The sequence below is a fragment of the Gymnogyps californianus genome, chromosome 2 (genome assembly GCF_018139145.2).
Source record: "Gymnogyps californianus isolate 813 chromosome 2, ASM1813914v2, whole genome shotgun sequence".
NCBI lineage: Eukaryota > Metazoa > Chordata > Aves > Accipitriformes > Cathartidae > Gymnogyps > Gymnogyps californianus.
Genome location: NC_059472.1, coordinates 113,725,002 through 113,746,684, shown reverse-complemented (window position 1 = coordinate 113,746,684; position 21,683 = coordinate 113,725,002). Strand labels below are relative to the sequence as shown.

The following is a 21,683-nucleotide window of genomic DNA, read 5'->3' as shown; positions in this document are numbered from 1 at the left end:
GAGCTCATACTTAAGCTTGGCTGGCCACATGCCCATTTTCTCCAGAGAAGGTGTTACCAGGCCAGGGATATAGCTGTAGTTGAAGTCATATGGACGTTTCCCTACTTCCTAAAATTCTTCTTCATTAGGGCTATCACTAAAGTAACCCGAAAACATTTATCTCATTTTTAACAGCTACAAATAATGTGTTCCACCATCCACAGTTAAACTCAAGAAAATTCAGATATAATTTTTAATCCTGTTCCTCTTGCGACTGGTGTATCTGCTAGGACGTTTCCTTCAACGTGAGGCAATGCTCTGCTCACAGGATGCAAACTCCCAGAATTTGTCATGTTTGTCCAGTTTTCATTTGTAGCTATTTAACGCTAGCCCAACATCTGTATGTCACATTCTCTCCTTAAAACCATACGTGCTTTTCAAAGCCTACCATATGCCAGAGTTTTCTCAGTCACTGGAAGACATTTCTTCCTCTCCTAGTTTTTGGAACGTCATCTCTGTAAGTGACCCAAGAAGGTGCTGCAGAGGCAAACACCGCCATGCTCTGGCTACCCTGCAGCAGCTCACTGGAGAGCTGGCACTTACTGGGAGCATCCCATTACCCGGGGTAAAGGGTCCCCCACTGTGCAGTAAACATGTGCCACATCACTCAGCACCAGCCTTACAAGCAAGAGAAAACAAAGGTTAAGACAGTATGTTTACTTAAAAGCACAGACGAGCAGTAGTGGAGTAAAGATACAAAAAAATAACCCAAATGCATGATTAAGCTTTTAGTAAATAACAAATGATCCCCCTCAGCTGCCCCAACATCTCAGGCACCTTCCACTTCTCCTAAATTAAGCCAGTCTCCCTCTGCATCCTGAAGACAGACTCTGTAGCTTCTGCTGCCTGAGACAGCAGTGGCCTCCACCTCTCCGCCTTCCACTGTGCCCTCTCAGAGCGGGAAGGCCTAGAGCAAAACCTGTGACACTTCTTCTAACTATATCCAAAGCTAAAACGCCTTCAACGCTCTGACTTCTTGTAACTGCATGACGGGGCTCTATGTAACCCTGCAGGGATGAAGTCAATCTGGCCTACCCAAGGTTTTATAGCTGATATTTCTACTATGCTTTTTAATTAGCACATTCCTGACCTCAGCATCTCTTACAGTCATCTGAAGAAACTGTGGTAAAACTTTATATATTGTATTAGGAGGAATATTAAATTAACATCTCCTTATAGCAACTGCTGGAGACAAGCCACTTGCCCAGATGAACCCTTCTTCTTCCTCAGTCTGCGGATCCTTATGTCTGAACAAGCAAACAGAGGATTGTCTCTCAATTGTGAGTGAATCAGCGATGACTCAAAGAAAACAACCCTCTTGTCTCCCTATGAGAAGTCAAGCACACGGCAGCCAGGGCTGCCCCAACAGAAACTCAGGCGGGTAGCTTCTTCCCAGGATTAGCAAGTCATTCTGTGCTAAACAGAAAAGGAGAGAAAGGAAAAGCAAAAAGGAATAAAACGTCTACATTTTATTCTACATGTCTACTACACCATCCCCAGGCCCTTCCCTTCAGAGACGAGGGAAATAAAATGTGAATGGGAATTACTAGGGCATAGATTGCTTCTCCTCCTAAATTATAATAGTACTTTGCACAGGCCCTCCTAATTATTTACTTCATGGAGTGGATCCTCCCACTAGCTAGCCTAAAAGAACAAGGGGAGTAGATGCCTGCTGGCCCTGCTGCCCCTTAGGTCTAAAAGAGGAAGGCACATCACCCGAGAATCTATTTTCTGTTTACTGGGGTGGTTAGAAATGTCTCCAGTCCCTTACTTCCTTCCTAGCCTTGCAAAAGGGTAAGTGTTAGCAAGTTTAAAGTTGCAGCTTAATTCTGTCCCCACTACATGCCCACTTCAGTGGTGATACGAACACTGACTAGCTAACCCACACAGGACCGTGGCTACTGACCAGCCACCACCTCCTAAGCACAGCACCCTACTCGGTAATCCACTCATCCCATGCTGTTATCAGCTTGCTTCACTGCGTGGGCATGCCTTACACATCAAATTAGCTGAAAAGAAGGTAAGTCGAGTGTGGATAACCCTGCAGCAAAGCCGCTGCATCCTGTTAACTGCTGCAAGGAGGCAGAGAGGCTGCACTGAGTGGTGCTAGCTGCAGCAGTCACTTGGGAGTCTGCTGTGTGTGCAAAGACATTTCAGAGCTCTTTACACATTGTGAGCTAATGACTGGTGATTTCATTTATCTTCATTCTGACAATAAATAACAACTCGAACTTAGCACTTGCAGCTGACTGGACTCCGACTCAATACCGCCTTTTTTAACTCCTCAGTGGAGCACAACTGTTTAGATTTCCTTCCTCTGTATTCTCCTATCATTTTAATTAGGCTGAAACCCAAAAGCCATATATTAATGCCTGCCACTCCAGTATTGCAAATTTTTATCAATCTATATATGCAAAAGTTTATTTCAAAAACTGCACTGTCACCAGAAATCAAATCGAACAGTTTTACCCTGCTGACCCGAGTTTCATTACCAGAGAAATGATTATGGGAAGAGGCGAAAGCAGAGAACAGGAGCACTATTAAAAGGCCTCACTCAAACAAATACATACAAACATATACACAGTAACACCACCAGCTAGGAAGTCAGCTCAAACACAAAAAAACATAAAGTACCTTCAGGTTCTAGGGACTTATATTTAAATTGGGTTTTCACTGCATGCAGAAATGGAGCTGCTGGAATCTCCAAATATGGCTCTTATTAAACGTCTTTTATTAAGATTAATTGTCCAGTTAGTCGTAGTTGGCCATTTCTCTGCTTAGGAGTTTCTGAACTCGGGCACAGCCCGTCAGGCCGCTTGTAGCACTTCACAGCGCCTTTCTACTGCTAAGTTATCTCCACATGGGGTAACTTCTCCTTTTTTATCACTCTGAATTAAATTTCACTTTCTGCAGCCCCGTGTGCCGCTGGAAACAGGCAAGCAAACAGCCTTCAGCCAGGCTCGGCGGCCGGCGAGGCTAAACCTTTCCACTCCCCGCACAGCCCAGCGTTGCCCCGCGAGTGGCTCCCCCAGGCCCGGGGGGTAATTTGGTGGCTGTTTCCCCCGCCGCCTGCCTACCGGCTTTTTTGGTGATGGATCTTGTGCACGCCTTGGTGCGACACGTCTCCTCGTAAGGCCCGACTAGGACTGAGCCCACCAAGGCACTGCTGAGGCAACCCTGCCAAATCCCAACGTCGAGAAGGTCAGCCATTTTAACACTCCATTCTTCACCGAAGAAGTTTCAGCTCTCTGGCCGCCTTCTCACTTTATGGCTCCCGGTCTTTTTTAAAAAAATCTGCAGTTACAAACCTACTTCCATATCGTTTTTAAGGTGACCACTTAAAAAGGGCCCTGACGACGCAGCAAGGCGCCTTCACCCCGGCCTGGCCTGGCCTGGCCTGCCCTCGCCCTCCCCCGCCGCCGCCGCCCGCAGGAGCGCTCCCCCCCGCAGCCGCCAGGTGGCGCTGGGCAACTGCGCGGAGCTCCCGCTCGCCCGGCGGGGCCGCGCCCGGCAGCGCAGCGCCGCCCCGCGGCGGGGCGGGGGCAACGCGCACGCCCCCGCCGCGGGGGCGCGTGGGGGCACGGGGCGGGTGGGGGGAGGGACACACACACACGCCCGCGCAGGCGAGGGCATGGAGAGGCACGCGCGCCGAAGGGCGCACGCACAGACCCAGGCGAGCACGCGCAAGCACGTTAAGCCCCCTTGCACGCAAATACGTGCGCTCACACGAACACGCTCATACGTGTGCACGCAGCAGTGCATGCACGGAACGCAAACGCGCTCGTACACACATACATGCATATAGAGGTACCCACGCGCACTCAGCTTTTTCCATTTCACTGGGGGTGTTCCAGTGTAAAACAAACAAACAAACAAACAAACAAAACAACAAAAGCTGTCTCTCCCCCCCGCCATCATATTACTTTTTTGCAATATGGCAAAACAATCCATTTAGGCTAAATTTTCCATTCGGCCTCCAGGCCATTACGCAAGATGTCAGTGTAAAGTTTGCCACTATTTGCTCTTGAGTATCAGAACGGTAAGTTACAAATGCAGGACTCAATCTATCCTTGAGTTAACACTGCTAAAATGAACCTAATTAACCCAGGAAATCATGGGTCGTGCGGGATTACATGAAAAACAGCTTTGTTCTTCGAACTTCAGAGATAGCACATAGCGATCTCCAAAGACAGCAGTCTGCTGTTTTGTCAGCGCTTTAGCAATAGGTGATGAAATTATGCAGTGGACATAATTAGTTTCTCATTTTTATACCACCCAACCCAGCTCCCAGATTCCATTTTTATGAACAAAGTTGTCTCAATTTTATCACAGAAACCCACATTCATTTTAATATTTGTAACCTTTTAAGTTCAGCATTGTTTAATTCAGATAAAAGGAGGAGACATCGAGTCTAAACGAAATCAGATTTAAAAGGGCCTGAACAAACTTCTTCCCTAGGGCCAGGGTTTCAAAGCCAGTGATGTTAAGACTTTCTCGCCTGAGTACGAGGTGGTGGTATTCAGCACTGTTTTATTTGAGGCCGTTTAGATTTTTGGAACTGAAAGCCAAAACTAAGAGCACAATCATCATCTACCATGTTTGAAAATTTCCGTCCTGTTTCTTTTCATTGCTTTCCTTTCTGCACTGAAATGTTGAAACTCTGAGTCCTCAAAAGAAACCCCAATTTAATTTCTGTCAACAGACTGGAGAGAAACATCTTGATAATATTTCATAGGGCTGACACGTCCTCATTCTGGTGTTCCGGCTGTTGAAGACAAATTGTCACACTCCTACACATTTTCAACGTATTGATTCTGATTTATTAAACCAGTAATTTTGCAAGCTATTATAGAAGACTAAATTTTATCCTTACTGTTCAGCATTGGGGAAATGGGGAAGCAGAGTTTAATACATTTGACATTATACGCTACCCAGAGATTGTGTGCTTAAATCATTTTTAATTAATAATATTAAATTGTTATTTATTCTGTAGTTGAGCCACAAGTATGCTCGTTGGCATACTAGATATGAATATTTCAGGCTATTCTGACTGGGCATGTGTGGTATGCTACATTTTATTTTAGTTTTCCTTCCGTGGGCAAGTGTCATCTCTAGGAGAAAGTATTCCATCTGATAAAAGTTGATATGAATTTCAAATGAGATTTTAGAAATTATTTTTGTGATACTGACTTAAAGCTCCTACTCCCAGTATGACTGGTTTACTTTGCTCGCAAGAGCACAAATAGTGTATAAATCCTGTACACCAGAAATTATGAATTCTTTTTTTGCCTTTGCTTTCATCTGCCCACTTCCAGGACACATCTTATGCGTGCTTCCCCACTTTAATAAACATAAGTATTTAGAAAAAGATAGAGTTCAAAATGAAGGAGAGATGAAGGAATTTGTGGGGAGCTGGAAATTGCAGATTTTTATCTCTGTACCATCTGGATACCCCCGGGTTTTCGTGGGCAAGCTGGCACCTTCCCTAGCTGTAGCAGCTCCAGGGTCCCGGTGCGTTTGAGCCCTACTTGCTCCCCTTGGAGCACCATGTGCTTTACACGTTGTTTTGCAACCCCTACATCATGAAGGAAAAAATTATTCCCTAAACATGACTTGGCTCCCCTCCGCTAAACCTCGCCACATCTTGAGAAGGGAACATCCTCTCTGAAACCCGTTGCCCTACATGAAAATCAGAGAGGAATAAAAAATTTATTATAACCAGAGTATACTAGGCTACTCACTGAAGTCTGAAGAGCAGTATCAGGGAACAAGCAAGAAAAATCCAAGTCTGCTTTGGGAACTTTGCCACCTTCTCTTTCCGTAAGTTTGAAGAAAGTCTGAGATAAAGGATTTCCCAGAGACTGACAGCAATGAGAGGCAGCCGGATAAGATATTTAGAAATAGAAACACAGGCACTCATGAAAACTGCAAAAAGTACTTTTGGTCATTAGATGTATTAATAGTATCCTTATTAGCCTCTTATCTGACTCAGAGAAATACTGCAAAAACAGCCTCGGGGAACAACAGCAAACGTGCTACGCAGGTTGACGATATTTCAGTTGATGTACAAGCATGTTTCTTCTCCCTCCATCCCCCTCGGCCCTCAAATTAGCCTGTAACTTACTCCTCATTTTATATAATTGCTTGCTGTTACCTCTGCTGCACTGAATACTCAGGAAGCAAGAATGTGTCCTCCAAACACCATAAATGCTAAAGCTTCAAGCAATGCCCATTTGAACACGGTGTAAAACCCCACAGCCCATACTTCAGGAGGCAGAGCAATTACTGCTGACCACGAGGAATGTAACAACACCACGGGTAAAGAAAATGCCTCCCTGGCTTGGTTTCTACCAGGTGTCAACTCTTATGGGTCCTATTCCCACTTAGCTACTTTATAAAATGCTCACTGTGTTACAATCAGGTTCGCAGTCAAAAAGACAAAGTCATAGTAGCAGATGCTGTGTAAGCACTACTGATAAGAGATTTTACATGTGCATGTCAACTACACAGAGCAGTAGATAGTAGAAGATATAATAAACATAGGATTTTCCCTCCCTGCATGGTCCCAGACATGTACATATCCATACTTGCTTAAGTGCATCACTAAAAAACCTAGATGGGGGAGGAATGGTAATTGCAGGAACCTTGGGGAATTAAAAAACACTGACCTCAAAAGACAGAGAGCAGGGCAGTTCAGCTGGCTGCTGAAAGAATAAATAGTGCATCAGCAACTGAGATTGCTAGGAATAATTGCTATTCAGCTGCATCCAGGAGAAGGAAAGTTATGCTGCAACTAGGAGAGGGGGCAGAGAACAGACTGAGCGCTGAAAAGCACAAAATCCTTAGACTTCTTGGAATTAATTATTTTCACATACGTTGTCTCATTTTCAAATTTTTGTTCAGCATGTTGAATATTTGGGTGCAAGGCAGAGGATGGTAAAAGGAATAAGACTCTCCTCATTGTTATGCTCTCAGAGCTGAGGCCAGCTCTGTTTTTTCCTGTGAAGAAAGATACTATTGGCAAGGGCACATTAGCTTCTGTTCTACTCTCAGAAAACTCCTGGTGCTGTGTTCTGGAGAAAGAAAAGAAAAAAGGAAAAAGAAACCACATAAAGCATGCGAGCTACTCAAATCCTTTTGGGCTCAGACGCCTCAAACATCAGATCTGAGCCTGCTGGAAGTCTGGACTTTGCACTCTCAATTGCATTGGCTCTAACACCCAAGTAGGGGTGATAAAGAAATTTCCATTTCAATGATTTTAGCACAAAATATTGAGTAATGCCACTAAACTCCAGTTTAAAAAAGAAAAACCAAACCAACAAAAACCCCCCACACACATCTGCTTTCTGTAGAAAATCTCAATGCTTCGTTACAAAGCTTCTGGCAGAGAGCTGAAAACTTGTTGAGTTTTCAATGAAGCTTGGGATTGTCAAGTTTAATGGTGTTCTAGTCATGTTTGGGACAGAAGTTTAGGTACCGTGAGAGCACGACTTCCTGGAAGAAAGTTAAGACATCCAGGCAATTTCTATTACTAGAGTTAGAAAGCATTTTTAAGGACTCACCTTTTTTATTTAAGCACCTACAGTGGAAGCTGGGGGCTTACGTCCAACTGCTGACTCTAACCCCAAGTTGCCTGCAAGGATTTCTGCATCTTTCCTTCAGATTGATGTATCCACAGCAGAGTGCCAAAGATGTTATGATAGTTTGGCTCCTAGTCAAATTTTATTTCTGACAGGTTAAAGGCAGAATAAGTAAATCACTGTCATGTCTCAAAGCACTTTTTTTTTTTCCTTTTCTGTTTTCCATGTCTGTTTTGACAGCCAATGAATTATTCTGCCTATCCTGTTCTCAGCCTAAGAGGATGAGTTGTATAAAAAAGTTACAGCCTGTCACAATCCTGAAAATAATTTGCTGGGTATTGTTTTCCTCCCCTTGACTATGCAATGTGTTTGTCTCTCATCATTAAATAAGGCAACAAAAGTAATAAATATGTTCATTAACATTTAAAAAGCCGGTGGAATCCAAGGAGTCTTTCTATATGACTGGTTTCTTGTAAGAAATGTTAATTTATCACATCTTTCTCAGCTGGAGAATAGTTTATCAGGCAGGGTTAGAAACTTGCTCCCTTATCAACACAAAATGCTTCCAGGGCAGAAAACAAAAGCAATGCTGTAGGAGACAGTGGAAAGAGCAAGGAGAATTTACGCAGACTACTAGCAAGTCAATATGGAATTTGGCAATCACACTAGTTCTCAACAGCAATTCAAACTTAATGATCCCACGTTTCACTTTACATCTTCTACAAAAGACATTAAATATGAACAAAGTCAATGTCTACAGCACGATTACATAAAAAAAATATGGTACCCAAAGCGATGCAGAGGTCAGACTTGAGAGAGGGGAAAAAACTAAAACCTGAATAAATAAATATTTAGTTTTTTCTTTTTTTTGCTTTTGAAAATCAGACAAAGGAAAACAAGTAGGTGTTATGCAGTTAGTTAAGCTCTCTTGTGTAAATTCATTTAGCAGTATTGTGCATACTAAGACATCTTGTCTCAGGACACAGAGGGCTGTGTGCAAGTTTAAAATCATTAACTATTGTTATCCGATAACAACCCCAAACCTGTGACATCCAAGTTTATTTAAACTGAAAGGGTGACAAACATGAAAGCCAAGCACTCCTACTCTTCTCAGCCTTTCCTTCATTGTAACACCAGCCAGAAGGGTCTTGGACTCTTCATAAAATGTTGGGCAAACAAAGGCCCTGTTAATTGACAAGCTATTGCTTTTACTGCTTCCTACCACAACCTGTGAGAATCTTTTAGACCGAAATCAATTCTGCACACAAGCGTTCCCACGAGATGCCACACGCATTCCCATTTGAAGCCACTTACAAGAAGTGCTACAGCCGACTCACATAAAACCTTTGTCTTCGCTGGGCACTTCTGAAACCACGTGTAGCCCTTTCATCCCCTGCTGGCCAGCAGGTTCTTTGTTTGTTTGTTTGTTTGCTTACTTTAACCAGGTTCCTTGTTTTCTGCTGTCTTACTGCTTTGTTTTCCCTCCAAGATGGTTCCTTGCCTTTGCAAGCAGTGAGTTATAGCAGAGATGTTTGCAGTCTTCATTGCAGCTCAATGCCAATAAAAAATAGTCCCCCTCATCAGAGACTGCCTGTTAACAGCTCTCCTTTATTGTTAAAGCTCTGTGTACTTAATTCTTCTTTGTCAATAAGAACAATCAATCTCAGCCTGTTAATTAGGAAAAGTTTAACGAGACAGGGGACAGACACCTGACAGCATAAGCTCTGTTCCTTTGCTCTCAAGAACTACAGCAACCTACACTCAAGGTATAAGCCTTTATTATCACATTTAAAAGTGGTCAACCTGCATTATTTTTTTATTTATATGCTTTAGGAGTGCAAAATCCACCCTGCTCTGTGCATTCATTTCCTTTAAATGATAAGAAGTCCTGGACACTTTTTCTCTGTACTGCAAGAGGTTGTTCATGCAATGCACAGTTGTGGGGGGGGGTTGTTAATCAGCATTTACTTAGGCCCTTCAGGTACCCAAGAAGTTTTAAGTCTTTCATGGTGTCTAGTATCACTTAATTCATTAATTATTGCAATACCATCTTGCATCATCAAACTGGAAAGACAGTCTCTGTCTAAACAAGAGCCTTATAAAGGCAGAGCTCCTTCCTCCAACTCCTCAGCATTTCCACCCTTCTTTTCCAGCAGGAAAAATTCCCCGCAGAAATGTGCCAAATCACCCTTTTATCTTTCTTCACATTCTTCTTCCACACTGTCTTCTCTCGGGGACAGGAATACCTGTCCTTATGATGTAAAGCACAATGGGCACTCATCTTTGACGGGTGGCCATAGATGCCATCTCAGAAATAACAACTGGGTAGAGCTACCTGTGTAAAACAATGGAAAAGAAGGGAGAAGAACAGCTAGAGGTAGACCCCTCTGACTGCACAGCCAGAGGAGTGAGCATGGACCATGCTGAAGCACAGAAGGTAAATTTGAACTGAATCCTGAAGGGCAGGAGGGGCGAGCAAAGAGCTCTGAGGAAGGAAGGGATATGAGAAAGATACAGCATGTTCCGGGCTTATGATCCTTAAAAAGTCACCTAGATCTTCACGAAGCTGCTCAATACCTCTGCTCCCCTAGAAATGTGCCCAAACTGGGCACAGTCTCTCGCTGCACAGAAAGACTCCTTTGATCCTTATCAAAATTGAAAGTATGACGAATGGTTTCTGCAGCCTGAGCTGGGAACACACTTGGACTAGGTGAGCTAAGAAGCTCTGCAGGTAGGAGAGATGTAGGACGAAATTCAAATATCCACAGAGGGAGGAAATGAGACCTTGCCACAGAAAGATGCTTTCTAAAGTCTGAGATTTGAAGTGCTTATGAATACGAATCATTTACACTGAATAATTACACTGAAATATGCCCACTTGCATTGCTATTTCAGAGTTTACTTGTATTTCAGAAAAACTGTGATTAATTTTATTTTTAACTTTACTCCATGACTTTTATTAAAATTATTTTTAACTTTTTCTCAGACACATTTTTTGAGAAAATTTTTGCATTTTTTGAGACAAATCAAAAGAAAGATTAAAAATGGCTATGCATGTCAGTGAGAGAAAAGAAAAAAACTCACATTGTTTTCTAACTAGTATTTTTAAAAAAATGTCCAAACTGGGTTTTTTTAACTTTGATATTTCCAAAATTAAAGGAATTTAATATTTCAGACATGGCACATGTAGTACACAGTCCCCATGGAAGGGGGTATACTTTTTGAGGTCTGAAGAAAATCAGATAAAGAAAGAATAAATAACAGGACACTGTCTATGTCTCTATGCCACATTATTTTTCTTACTGAAGTTCAGCACATACCAAGTCCTTGCTCTTCCACGCCTACCTGCACAGCCATACTTCTTCACCTACCTGGAAGATTGTGTTTTTATTAGGCTAGTCAGAAAACCAAACTTTCTAGCCTTGCAAAAAATCTGCAGACAAACTTACGGGGGGTTACCAGAGAGACACGGTGAGCACTCCTCCATATCCCATTTCTGAATTCTTACTGTGCCCCATTTGCATCCACCTGTAAGCCAACGACTTCTACTTATGTCACTAACTTTGACAAAGTGAACACTCCTCCTACCAAAAGACCAACTCTTTGCTTTTCCACTCCTGACTACAACTCTTTGTCTCCGTTTCTTAGCCCCTGAAGTGGGGGCAGACAGTGTCTGCTGGAGTTTGGAGCTGAATCAAAGCAGCTGGAGTACATGGAAATTTGGGAAGATCAGCATTTGGCACTGCACTGAGGATGGAAATTTGAACTTGGACATAGCTTCTGCTACCAGCCTTCACTGAGGATACATTTAATGGCGTGTTCCCCTGAGTTTCACAGTAGACTGGAGTACCTCCCCTGCAGTGCATTGTGGTGGGAACGTATTTCAGCAGCTCCCAATATCTGTTAAAGCCAAGCCTTTAAAGCAGTATCAGGGTGCTTTATCACCCAGCTGACTGCAGGGGCAGGATCCATCTCAGCTATCTTCAGCCATCTCAGAGGCCAGGGAGCCGGGTAGGCTCCCCCTATAGTTAGTGGAGGAAGATAGGCATCTGCAGAGAGTAATCCATCCCAACGCTCTCTCTCCATTAACTGAAGAGGAGCCCAGATAAGTGGTTCAGATCAGACACATTACTTCTGAATGGCTGGAGCTAGACAAGATGAATTCCACCCTCAATGTCCAAAACACTAACATATGTAGTTTCTCATTACTTATCACAGTTGCAACGCCTGTTACTCATTGATTTAGAAACAGATTTTCTTGGTGCGATTTCCTTTTCTTTGTGCAAAACTTTCATTATGCAGTTTTTGCACCCTAGCACTCAGGAACATAAGTGACAAGACATTTCCTGCACAGACCCACAAGTACACCTGCAGACCAGGAGCTGTGTGCGTCTTGAGTCCCTCTGAGCACGCCTGAGCAGTGGTGTAAAAGCCCCCGATGATGCAAAGCAGATTGAGCAGAGGCTGCTTTTCAATTCAGCTCTCCAATGGCCCCAAATCCCTGTGCTCTGCTTCCAGCCATTTGGGTTTCGCTTGCTTCAAATCATTTTGGAAGAGCAGCTAAGAGGCCAGCATTGCTTTTGCAAAATGATGCTGCTTGGGGACCAAACACACGTGACCACCCTGCCGACGGTCGTCCCTGTGACGTGCCTCCCTGCAGGACAGACAGATGGCATGACCCATCCCGCTCCCAGCCCTCGGCCGTCCCAGCAATGCCGTAATCCAGCCTCCAACTGTTTCCTGAGCAGGTCCGCTCCCCTTCTCCCTGCGGGGGTGTGGAGGAAGACGGGTCCTGGGCTGCGGCGTCTCCATAGTGCTGCACGCTCTCAGCATGGTGGTACCTCGTACCGCCGCATGCCTCGCATGCCGAAACGCGCGGTGCCCATGGTCTGGGTAACAGCGGTGTGAGTCAAAAGGGGCTAGTTATGAGTTTGGATACTACCATTTAAAGATAAGCTTCTCCATGGTTACCGCTCTCACGCAAGGTCACTTGCCTGCCAAACCTCCTCTCCTCCCTCCCTGGCTCTCTCTCCTTCCCCCTCCACTATTTTTTTTTTCCAAACATGCTACATCAAAAGAGAAAATAAAAACATTTAAGATAATCACAGTCTGACTATTTTAATGCAGGCTGTAGGAAAGAAAACATGTAAGCCAAGTGCTCTCACTGTGCAAGCAGAAACACACTCTCGACCTCATAAAAGTAGTATCTGAGAAATAACACTTGATTAAAGCAGCCAGTGCTTCATTTAAGTAGGTGCTTATGGTAAGGAAAATATCCAAGGTTTCTCTAGAACAGGCCGCTGGCCTATCACGAAAAGCAGAAACAGGCCAGACAGATGAATTACTGCAAGACAGCTGGGTTTCAGCCAGGGTGCAAGGAGATCCCTATTATCCCCTCCACCTTTCTTACACAAATGCCTCTCCCCAGAGAAACTAAGTCATTAAAAGCCAGCCCGTTCGCTCCTGACAGGCAATATGCATTGAGTGAGAGGTGATACATTTTCATTTTCAGCAAGAAATCTTAGTCGTCCCAAGGAGCGGCTCGCTTAGGAGAGCGGTAATGGAATACAGAGCCTTTCATCTCCGCCTCACCGCCGCGAGCATGGCCTGGCTCGGTAGCAACCCAAAAGTTATTAGCTAATGGATTGTATCGGTGACCTCCATGAAATGAGTTTGGTGGGTTTGGTCCAGTTTTCAGTAGACAATAACTAGAACCACAAGTGGTGTTAAACAGAAACCATATTAATGAGGTGAGCGCATGGCGGGTGAGGACCAAGTGAATCGCCCATGCTGTTGCTTTCCCTACCCTTCGGGGCTCTGGAGCACAAGGGAAGCCCTGCAATCAGCCAGCCTGCTCCACCAAGACAGGGATCCTCAACTCCTAAGATCCCCATTTTGTCCTCATTTGCACAAGCAATGTGTGTTAAAAACAGCAACAAAAAAAACATCTTAACAACCATTTCACATTCTTTAGGAGCTCAATAGTGTCTAGTAGGCACTGCTTTGAGCTGAAAATACCACAAACTTGAACTACCAAAGAGATTTCCAAAGACTAGGCCCCGCAGTCCAGGCCTGCTGACGTGTGCTGGCTTTTGAATGCATCATTTTGCAATGGTAAAATTCCTTTTTTGTAAGTAATTCCTCATTTTAATATACTTAGTGAGTGTGGGACAACCCTACATCTCTCCAGGAAAACAAACACAGCCATCCCTCTTTACTTTCTTGCTGTTCAACACTGCCTGCAGTCCCAGGCTGAGCTACTCCTGGGACAGTGATGGTCTATGGAGTCCCAAATAATCCACCGTTAGAAAAGTTTGCTCCCAAGTGAAATGCAGAATTCACCCTGAAGTGAGAGTGGCTTGAATCCTTACACCATCACCCAAAAATACCTTGGCAATAATTTGTGCCACTTCCTCTGCTGCGTTTCCACAAAAGTCTTGCTAAATAGTTACAATCTGCAGTCCCAGAAGAAATCTAATTTGGGGTGAGCAGCTACCTTTCATCTGTTAAAGCCTGCACAAGTTACAGCACATCACACACAAGCCTGTTCCCATCACATCGCATGACTAGATAGGTATCTTTAAATAAGACATCCACCAACTGCTTAGATAAGAGATTCACTGAGGACCCATTCCCAAAAGGGAATGGATGTAAAGCAGGCAGCAAACCGCTGTCACTGCCCTGAGGATGCCCCTATTATTTGCTTCAAATTTAAATTACATAGGAATTAGCATGGGCCCAAATTCTGAAGGAAATGGGCAAAAGGGTAATAAAAGGCATTGCAAAGAGAGGGAAAGGAGGTCAGGTGTGGCTTACACATAGATGACATTTCTTTTGCTGTCAGTAAGATTCAGAATTACAGCTGGACATTTTATACAGATGTCATTAACATCCAAAACCATCATACCATCTTTCTCGGAAAGGATCATTAAGCCTCTTGCTTGAGGCTTTAAATGTCTTACTATCAGTAGCTGATGTGTTTCCTTTTCTAACACTGCTGAGACTGGTAATTGTCAAGGAAAGACCCTCAGGTCTGACCCTATATTCCTATATTTCTTCATATTGCTCTCCCCAAATATCTCCCACCTCCCATGCTCTTCTCAGCACAGTTGCTTTTGTTATTTAGGGAACAAAGGAAAGTTGATCAAGGAGATACTGGCACACCAACAACTGGGCAATAGGCAATATTTGTACAGTACTTACAAAAGAGCAAAGCACAGCCCGAAAAGACTCAAGCATGTCTCCACAGACTTCTCAACCATTCAGACCTGCCTTCCCCTGAGGAACATGACTAAGGAAAGCCGGATTGTAAAGTTACTGCTTTACAGCTGAAGCTGAAGCGAGAGGGGACCCACCAAGTACAGAGGGAGCAATGTTCCTCAGCCTGGGACAGGAGGCATTCAGCAGAGCAGGAGCCCAGGGCATATATCACTGCGACATGTGTGACGGCATATTTTCATTATTACAGGATTAAAACTTAAAAAAAACCAAACAAAACAACCTGGGCAGCCTAAATCTCCACAGGAGCAGTGATGATTTAGTGTAAATTAATTTTGCAGATTACCAGGATTTTTTTCCCACAAAACAGTCCAAGGTCTCTGCAGCAGCTTCATTAAATGTGTGTGTGTATGTATAAATACATATTAATTTTTGAATTATATCCTTCTCCCTTCTTTATTTTATTTTCATGATGCAGGAGAGCTGTGTCTGGTACTGACAAAACTCTTGGCATTCTACTGAAATGTAAAGTTCCCTGACCTTGCATTTTCTGCTGATAACCAGCCCATCGATTGCAACAAAAGCAGTGATTTGAACCTTGCATTTTACTGGTCTCACAGATCACACCAATGAAGTCAAAGTTATCTGCCCCAACTCATACAGCATTATCTTTTAACTTAAACTTCATGGAAGTGAAAGAGAAGCCTGTGTTCTTTACCCAAAGGATGCAATTATTACTTCCTCTCTATATTGTTGCTAGTCAAGGATAAAATCCAGGATGTGACCTTTTCATTAAGTGTCAAGCCAAAATCCACCTGGGACAGCCTAAGGAGGCTACCCTTATCCTTTCACTCAGTAATTCACAGCAAAGGCCCTTGTCGCAAACAGCGAAAGGAATCCTTGCGAAAGATTGGTTTAAGGAAATATCTAATAAATGTTGATCAATAGATGAAACCCAAAAAGCTTTCTGTCTCCTCCTGCATGATCTCATCACAAAAAAAGCATCACTAATTTAACACATCGACCCTCTCCCAAATATCCTGCTCTATCTGTATACAGTGTAAGGTCACAAAAAAGATAATAAACTCAGAATATGAATGATATAACGTATTAGTGCAGTAAAATCTTCAATAGAAACCTGAACTCAAAGAGAAGAATGCATAATAATGTTGAATTCCTTATATTTTTTGCTTTGTTATGGCAATAATAACTTGCCTTTTGAAGTTCATACAGGGAGATACAACGCCAAAAGGCAAATACTTACAATACAAGAGCACTTGGTACATTTATTTCCTTCAGGCCTAAATTCTTCTCCTTCATTGTAAAGTCTCCCTTCAAATATACAACCTGGAAAACAGCATTTGAATAAATTCAGCTCAGGATAGCACGCTGCCTTTTCTCTATAACACACCCTACCATAGGACAATATGAAAAGTAAATCGTACCATCCTCTCTGATACAAATCACTTCAGAAGCCTTTACAAAGGCCTTGAGAACCCTCAAATATCTTTCAGGGGAAAGAAAGCATCCTTCTACAGCAGATAAATCTGCACCAATGAAGTCGAGGCTAAGTCAGGTCTTCCATTAAAAGTGGCTTTGAAATACTTTTCTAAGCTGTTTGCTTTTTACTACTCATTCTTACTCCCTGAGTTTATATTAAATGTTGGCAGAAACTATAACTAATTAGAATATAATAAACCCATTATATCACAACTGGAGCAGTGCTTACCTACAAAACCTCTGTTAAAATCAAATTAGCCTATAAAACCATGTTAATTTGCCACCGTGCTTCACAAACGCAACCCATTCCCACTCCCCTTCAAAAAGCGAGTCTCCTTTTTTAGGATTACTCTTATACTTCCTCTCCTAACAAAATCCCAGTCATCAGCCAAGCAAACCCAGCTGACAGACCCTCTGAAAAATGACATAAATACATCTGTGGATATTGCCACAGGCTATTGCCTATGCATCCCTAGTCTGTATGTCCTCTACTAAAAAATATTAAGCATGTTCTTCTTGTGTCATTTAGCGCATTGCGAGCCACTGGCCCACATTTTGGTAACTTGTCAAGCATAACGGGGAAGTTAGAGGCAACCTCCCAGGTAATGATGGTTATCATTAGAAATACAGTTGCATATGTGGAACAGCATCTTCCCATGAAGTCTCACCTGGACACACAGGACAACACATTCCCATGAGTTTGGAAGGGTTTTTGCAATGAACAACACACTGTACCTCCGACTCTACTATCACTCCTTCCTGAAAAAGAAGCAGATCAGACATGTTCATTGTAAGCGTTGCGGTTGCTTTAACAAGCAAAAATCCACAATTACTAGTGGTGCAATTAAAGCCCGGCACATGCTGTGGAGCACTGGATTTCAAAACCTCTTTTCTTTATGTACCTGCTGCCTGGTATCAGGATTCAGGTTAATCCACAGTCAAAAGATCCACTTGAGTCTCCCTGACTCCAGACACAGGATTTGCTTTAAAATGCATCAGGTAAGAAACCAAGCACCTTCCTAGGAAAAGGAATCCTGCTTTATCAGGAATCCTTAGCCTCAGTAATCTGCTGTGCAGCTCTGGTGAAAACAGGCTAGACACAAGGCATTCTTGTCCCTCTCCCCTTGGAGGAAAAAAGAAAGCAGATAAAAGCATCTTGTTCTGCAGAGGGGAGACACTTATCTGATGCTTTGCCTGATAAGTATTAGTAAATTAACATTTCCTGTACTTCCTGTTCGAGAAGTCAAGAGTCCTCCTGAAAAATCTGGGTGTGAGGATCTGTGCACAAAAGGCTGCTACTTTTTTTCCACTGCTTGCAGCTTTGCAGTTGGAGGCAAGGGAAACCTGTTTTTTAAATGTGTGGATCTAGGGTCAACAGGATCACCCAGTTTTGCATTTAGACACTGAAACGGGCAATAAAGAATTGCTCATTTCATGTAGCTAGTAGTGATAAGAGTATCTAAATTCACATTGTGAGTATCTTTTCATTAAGTGCAAGGATACAGAATACTGCTGCTCCAACTTCATTCTTCTCAGTGTACTTGTCTTTAAAAATGTGGGTGGGTTTCATAGAGCAGAAGTTTCACAGAAAAAGAGAAATCTTGAAACTCTCTTCTCCTGTTTATAGAAGCTCTTCACACTCATTCATCTCTCCTCTTTCCAACAGTTGCAATTCTTAGTAGCTGCCTGAGTGTTGTTATTAAAATCGGATCAAATTGTCAGCAAAAACAGCAGAACTATTCACAGACAGAAACTAAAATTCCCTACATAATTACTTGGTTTGTGCCTGAAAATGGACAATCTTGCAAATGTTATGGTTGCGGATAGGCAAGCTACCAAAAATACCACTGTGTTAACAGCGCAGGAGCCCAGGAAAAGAAGATTTGGTTGTGGGTTTCTCTTAAAGAACGTTCCAGGTAAAACCCATGGACACATACACACAAAAGTATCCAATTACTAAAATAATAATTTGTATATCACAAAAGGCTTAGCATGCTGAAAAAAAGAGGACTTATTTCAAGGTCAAGACAGCAGGAAATGGCGCAGCTGTGTACCCAAACATTGCTGAAGGAGAGGTATCACAGTACTCAAGTCAAATAAAACCTATCCTTCTGAATGTTTGGTTATAGCTGGCCACATCTGAGTGGATTTAAACTACTTCAAATGCAAAGTCCATATTGTGCTTTGGGTATAAAATATTCCAGGTTATTTGGATTGGATAAAAAAAGGCTCAGAATTTCATGGGAAAAGCTCACAACTCAATCAGCACAATGCTGATGACATCCTTACCTGGCACTGGTATGTAACACAGGGATTGCTAGGGAGGTGCCATTTCATAGAGCTGTTGTACGTATTTCCTCCAAAACTGCAATCTAGAGGAAGAGACAGAAGCATGTCAGTTCAGCTGAACGCAATGATCTCATGGGAGGCTGCTGATCAGGATCGCAGAGCAGCATCCTCAATGCAACCCATCCTCTCCCCTGCGTTAACAGAAGAGGTGGAACCGAGAGCTGGGACTGACAAGAAGGATTGTGTCCTGGGACGGCTGGCAGCACCACCGCCCTGGACAACTGCTGCTGATGCGTGACTGGCCAAACTCCTTACTAACTACGACCGTTCAAGACAAACCAAAATCAGTGTCAATTTACCTAAAAAATGGATGTCAGTGCTTATTCTGCAGTCCATTCAGGAGCTGCTCAGCCACTCATGCACTGGAGGGGGGAGAGGGAGGAGAGAGGGTAAGAGAAGAGCTGGAAACGTTCATCATCCAGCCTGGCCATGCTATCCTCATCCATTAACCAAAACCCCTGGGAGAGCTCTTCAGCCAGCGCAGGCTCAGCATGGATGAACTGACATCGGCAGAGCTACCCCTCCTTTATACCTTTTCACTTTCATGACAGAAGGGATCAACATCCGCATAAACTAAAAGCCATCAAGCTCTTCTGTGTGGGTGGTGAATCTCTGAGTGGGAATATTGTGGAGTCCCACAGGTTTTGGCTTTATATGTCTTTGTGTGTTACATGACAACTTTGTTAACAGAAAATAGGTTGGTTTGCCCATGCACAGGATCAGCACACGCTTTTTGTGCAAAATGAAATTTCATTGAGCCATTTGGAAAAAAAAAACCTCAAACATTAATTTTCACATTTCTGATTACATGTCCCTACTAGTTTCCCTTCCCACTCTTTCATTGTTTTCTGGTATTTTGCAAAAGGGAAAACCAAAAAGGAACACAAAGAAAAGAATAAAATAACTCACCAGAAAAGCAAAACTAGAAAAGACATATTAAGTGGGAACAAAATATTTGTTTTAAAAGAGTTAGTTTATTAATGCAAAATTGTTTCAATTAAAAATTAATTCTTTGGAGAGCAAAGTGTTTCTGAAAAAAAATTTTAGAAGCAACACGTACCCCATTTTCTGCAGGAAAAATGCCCATTTTCCATTTACTGCTCTGAGGGTTTTTCCTAGTATATTTTATTCAAAATAAGCTTGATCAAAGAGCTCATGAAACCAACAGGAGTCTTGCCAGAGACTTTGAAACACAGACATGTACATAGAGTCACCAAGCACAAAACTACAATCAGTCAAACGATGCCCACGGCACCATTCTCTTTCCACACCCTACCTCAGCACCTACTCTAAGTCATTCTCTGCTGTGTAGGGTGCACTGTCCTCAACTGCTTTGGGCTATGTTTTATGCCCTTCTGAAAATAAAGGCAAGTTACCAGCCCTACACCAGTAAATCTTTGAGCCCACTGTATAAGAAAACTTGAGGGTCACAGCTCTGAACTGCTGAGGAACTTAAAATCCCCACAAAATAATTTTGAATTCAACTCAAAATTTAAAGGAAACCGGATATATAAAGATCATTTACAAATGTGTTAACTGCCTCCAGTTAAGATCTGAAACAACAGAAGAGTTGTACTTCAGGATTTGCAGCATTCAGGAATTTTTCCAGGCTAAATACAGAGCAACACAGGAGAAATTTGCAGATGCTGTGGATATTTCACTTACCTAAGCTGAACCAGGTATGTTTTTAAAAGAGTTGATCAGTAGTCTAAGATCTGGCTGTGATAATTTAATCTTTGACAAATATTGAAAGGTACAAAGTATACATCTGAATCTCACATTTTTTTAAGTAGCAAAGCCCCTATGAAGTTATTTTGAATAATAAAGAAATGTGCAGATTCTTAGCATATTAAATACAGTTCTGTGTGAGCTGTCATACATGCCTGCCAACATGTCAAGAGAGGAGCGTGAAGCCCTATACTCCTCTTATGCATTTTGAAGTTCCATTCTGAAAAACACCGAGCTAATCTTGTAGCACAGTCTCACTTACTGCTCACTGCAAACCTTCATGAATAGCAGAGCGTGTTCAACGTGTTTTAGCATCCTCAAGTTGCAGAAGCTCAGGCCATACTGGCATATTGGTCTCAGTCCGAGAAAGAGTTTACACGTGTGCTGGACACTCAAGATGGAACGAGCTGTGTTCTTAAATATCTGTGTGCATGTTTTACCAGATGGATCTGGTATCTTTAGCACTGTGCAGAATCAAGGGCCAGGTTGGAAACTAGCAACTGCAAAATACCTTGCGTATTTGTTCACCAACTATGTTCTTTAATTTAAAATGTTTCTTCTGTAAGAAAGCTAATGACCCTGGGCTAATCTGCATGTACAGATGTGCATATTAAACTGAAATTTTCAGTGCAAGGATTAGTCTGGTCGAGAAAGCATGAAGGTGGTGCGTCTGTGCAGTCACCACTGCTCTCGCTTGAAGTGCATATCCAAGCTATGCTACAAAATCCTCTGCCCTGCAGCACCAGCCATTGTCCCTGTGGAAAGCAGCAAGGGGGGAGCCGAACTCCACCTGCCCGCAAGACATTTCTGTCGCTGGCAAGCCATTTCTGTCGCTGATACGTGGTGCTGTCAGCACTGGGGAACGGCACACCAGAAGTAACCATGGCAGGGAGAGCTTGCAGGCAGCAAAAGGGAAATTTAGAAATGGAGACTAGAATGGAAAAGTCTGCAGAAGCATTGGAGATACTAAGATCGCCCTTGAGCTTTGGCACAGGACAGCAGGTTGAATAAGGGAGACAGAGCAGCATCACGCAAGCACCAACGCGAGGCACGGTGGGAGCTGGATTTCAGCAGATGCTCAGTTGAGGAAAACAGCACGAAGGAAGGGGAGAGTTAACCAGCAACACAAGCAGGCTTGGTGAGAGGTGGAGGAAGGCTGAATGTCAGGCTGAAGAGAGGGCAAGAAAGGAAGTGCTTTACAATCTCCGGGTGAGATTTTAACCTGTCTCTGACCTGAGGTGTGCCCTGACACTCTGCCCTTTGGATGCC

General features: G+C 43.1%; 2 protein-coding genes across 2 annotated transcripts in view; one reads left to right on the top strand and one right to left on the bottom strand.

The window, feature by feature from the left end:
- The window catches only part of LSM5 (LSM5 homolog, U6 small nuclear RNA and mRNA degradation associated), a 756,742-nt gene that overhangs the window by 194,281 nt on the left and 540,778 nt on the right, over positions 1-21,683 (top strand). The window lies entirely within an intron of this gene.
- The window catches only part of BMPER (BMP binding endothelial regulator), a 150,922-nt gene that overhangs the window by 96,082 nt on the left and 33,157 nt on the right, over positions 1-21,683 (bottom strand). The window contains exons 4-6 of the mRNA XM_050915812.1: positions 18,627-18,709; positions 17,006-17,096; positions 16,102-16,184 (exon numbers count right to left, since the gene is read on the bottom strand). Coding sequence (XP_050771769.1) covers positions 16,102-16,184; positions 17,006-17,096; positions 18,627-18,709 — 257 coding nt within the window. The remainder of the gene's footprint in view (positions 1-16,101; positions 16,185-17,005; positions 17,097-18,626; positions 18,710-21,683) is intronic.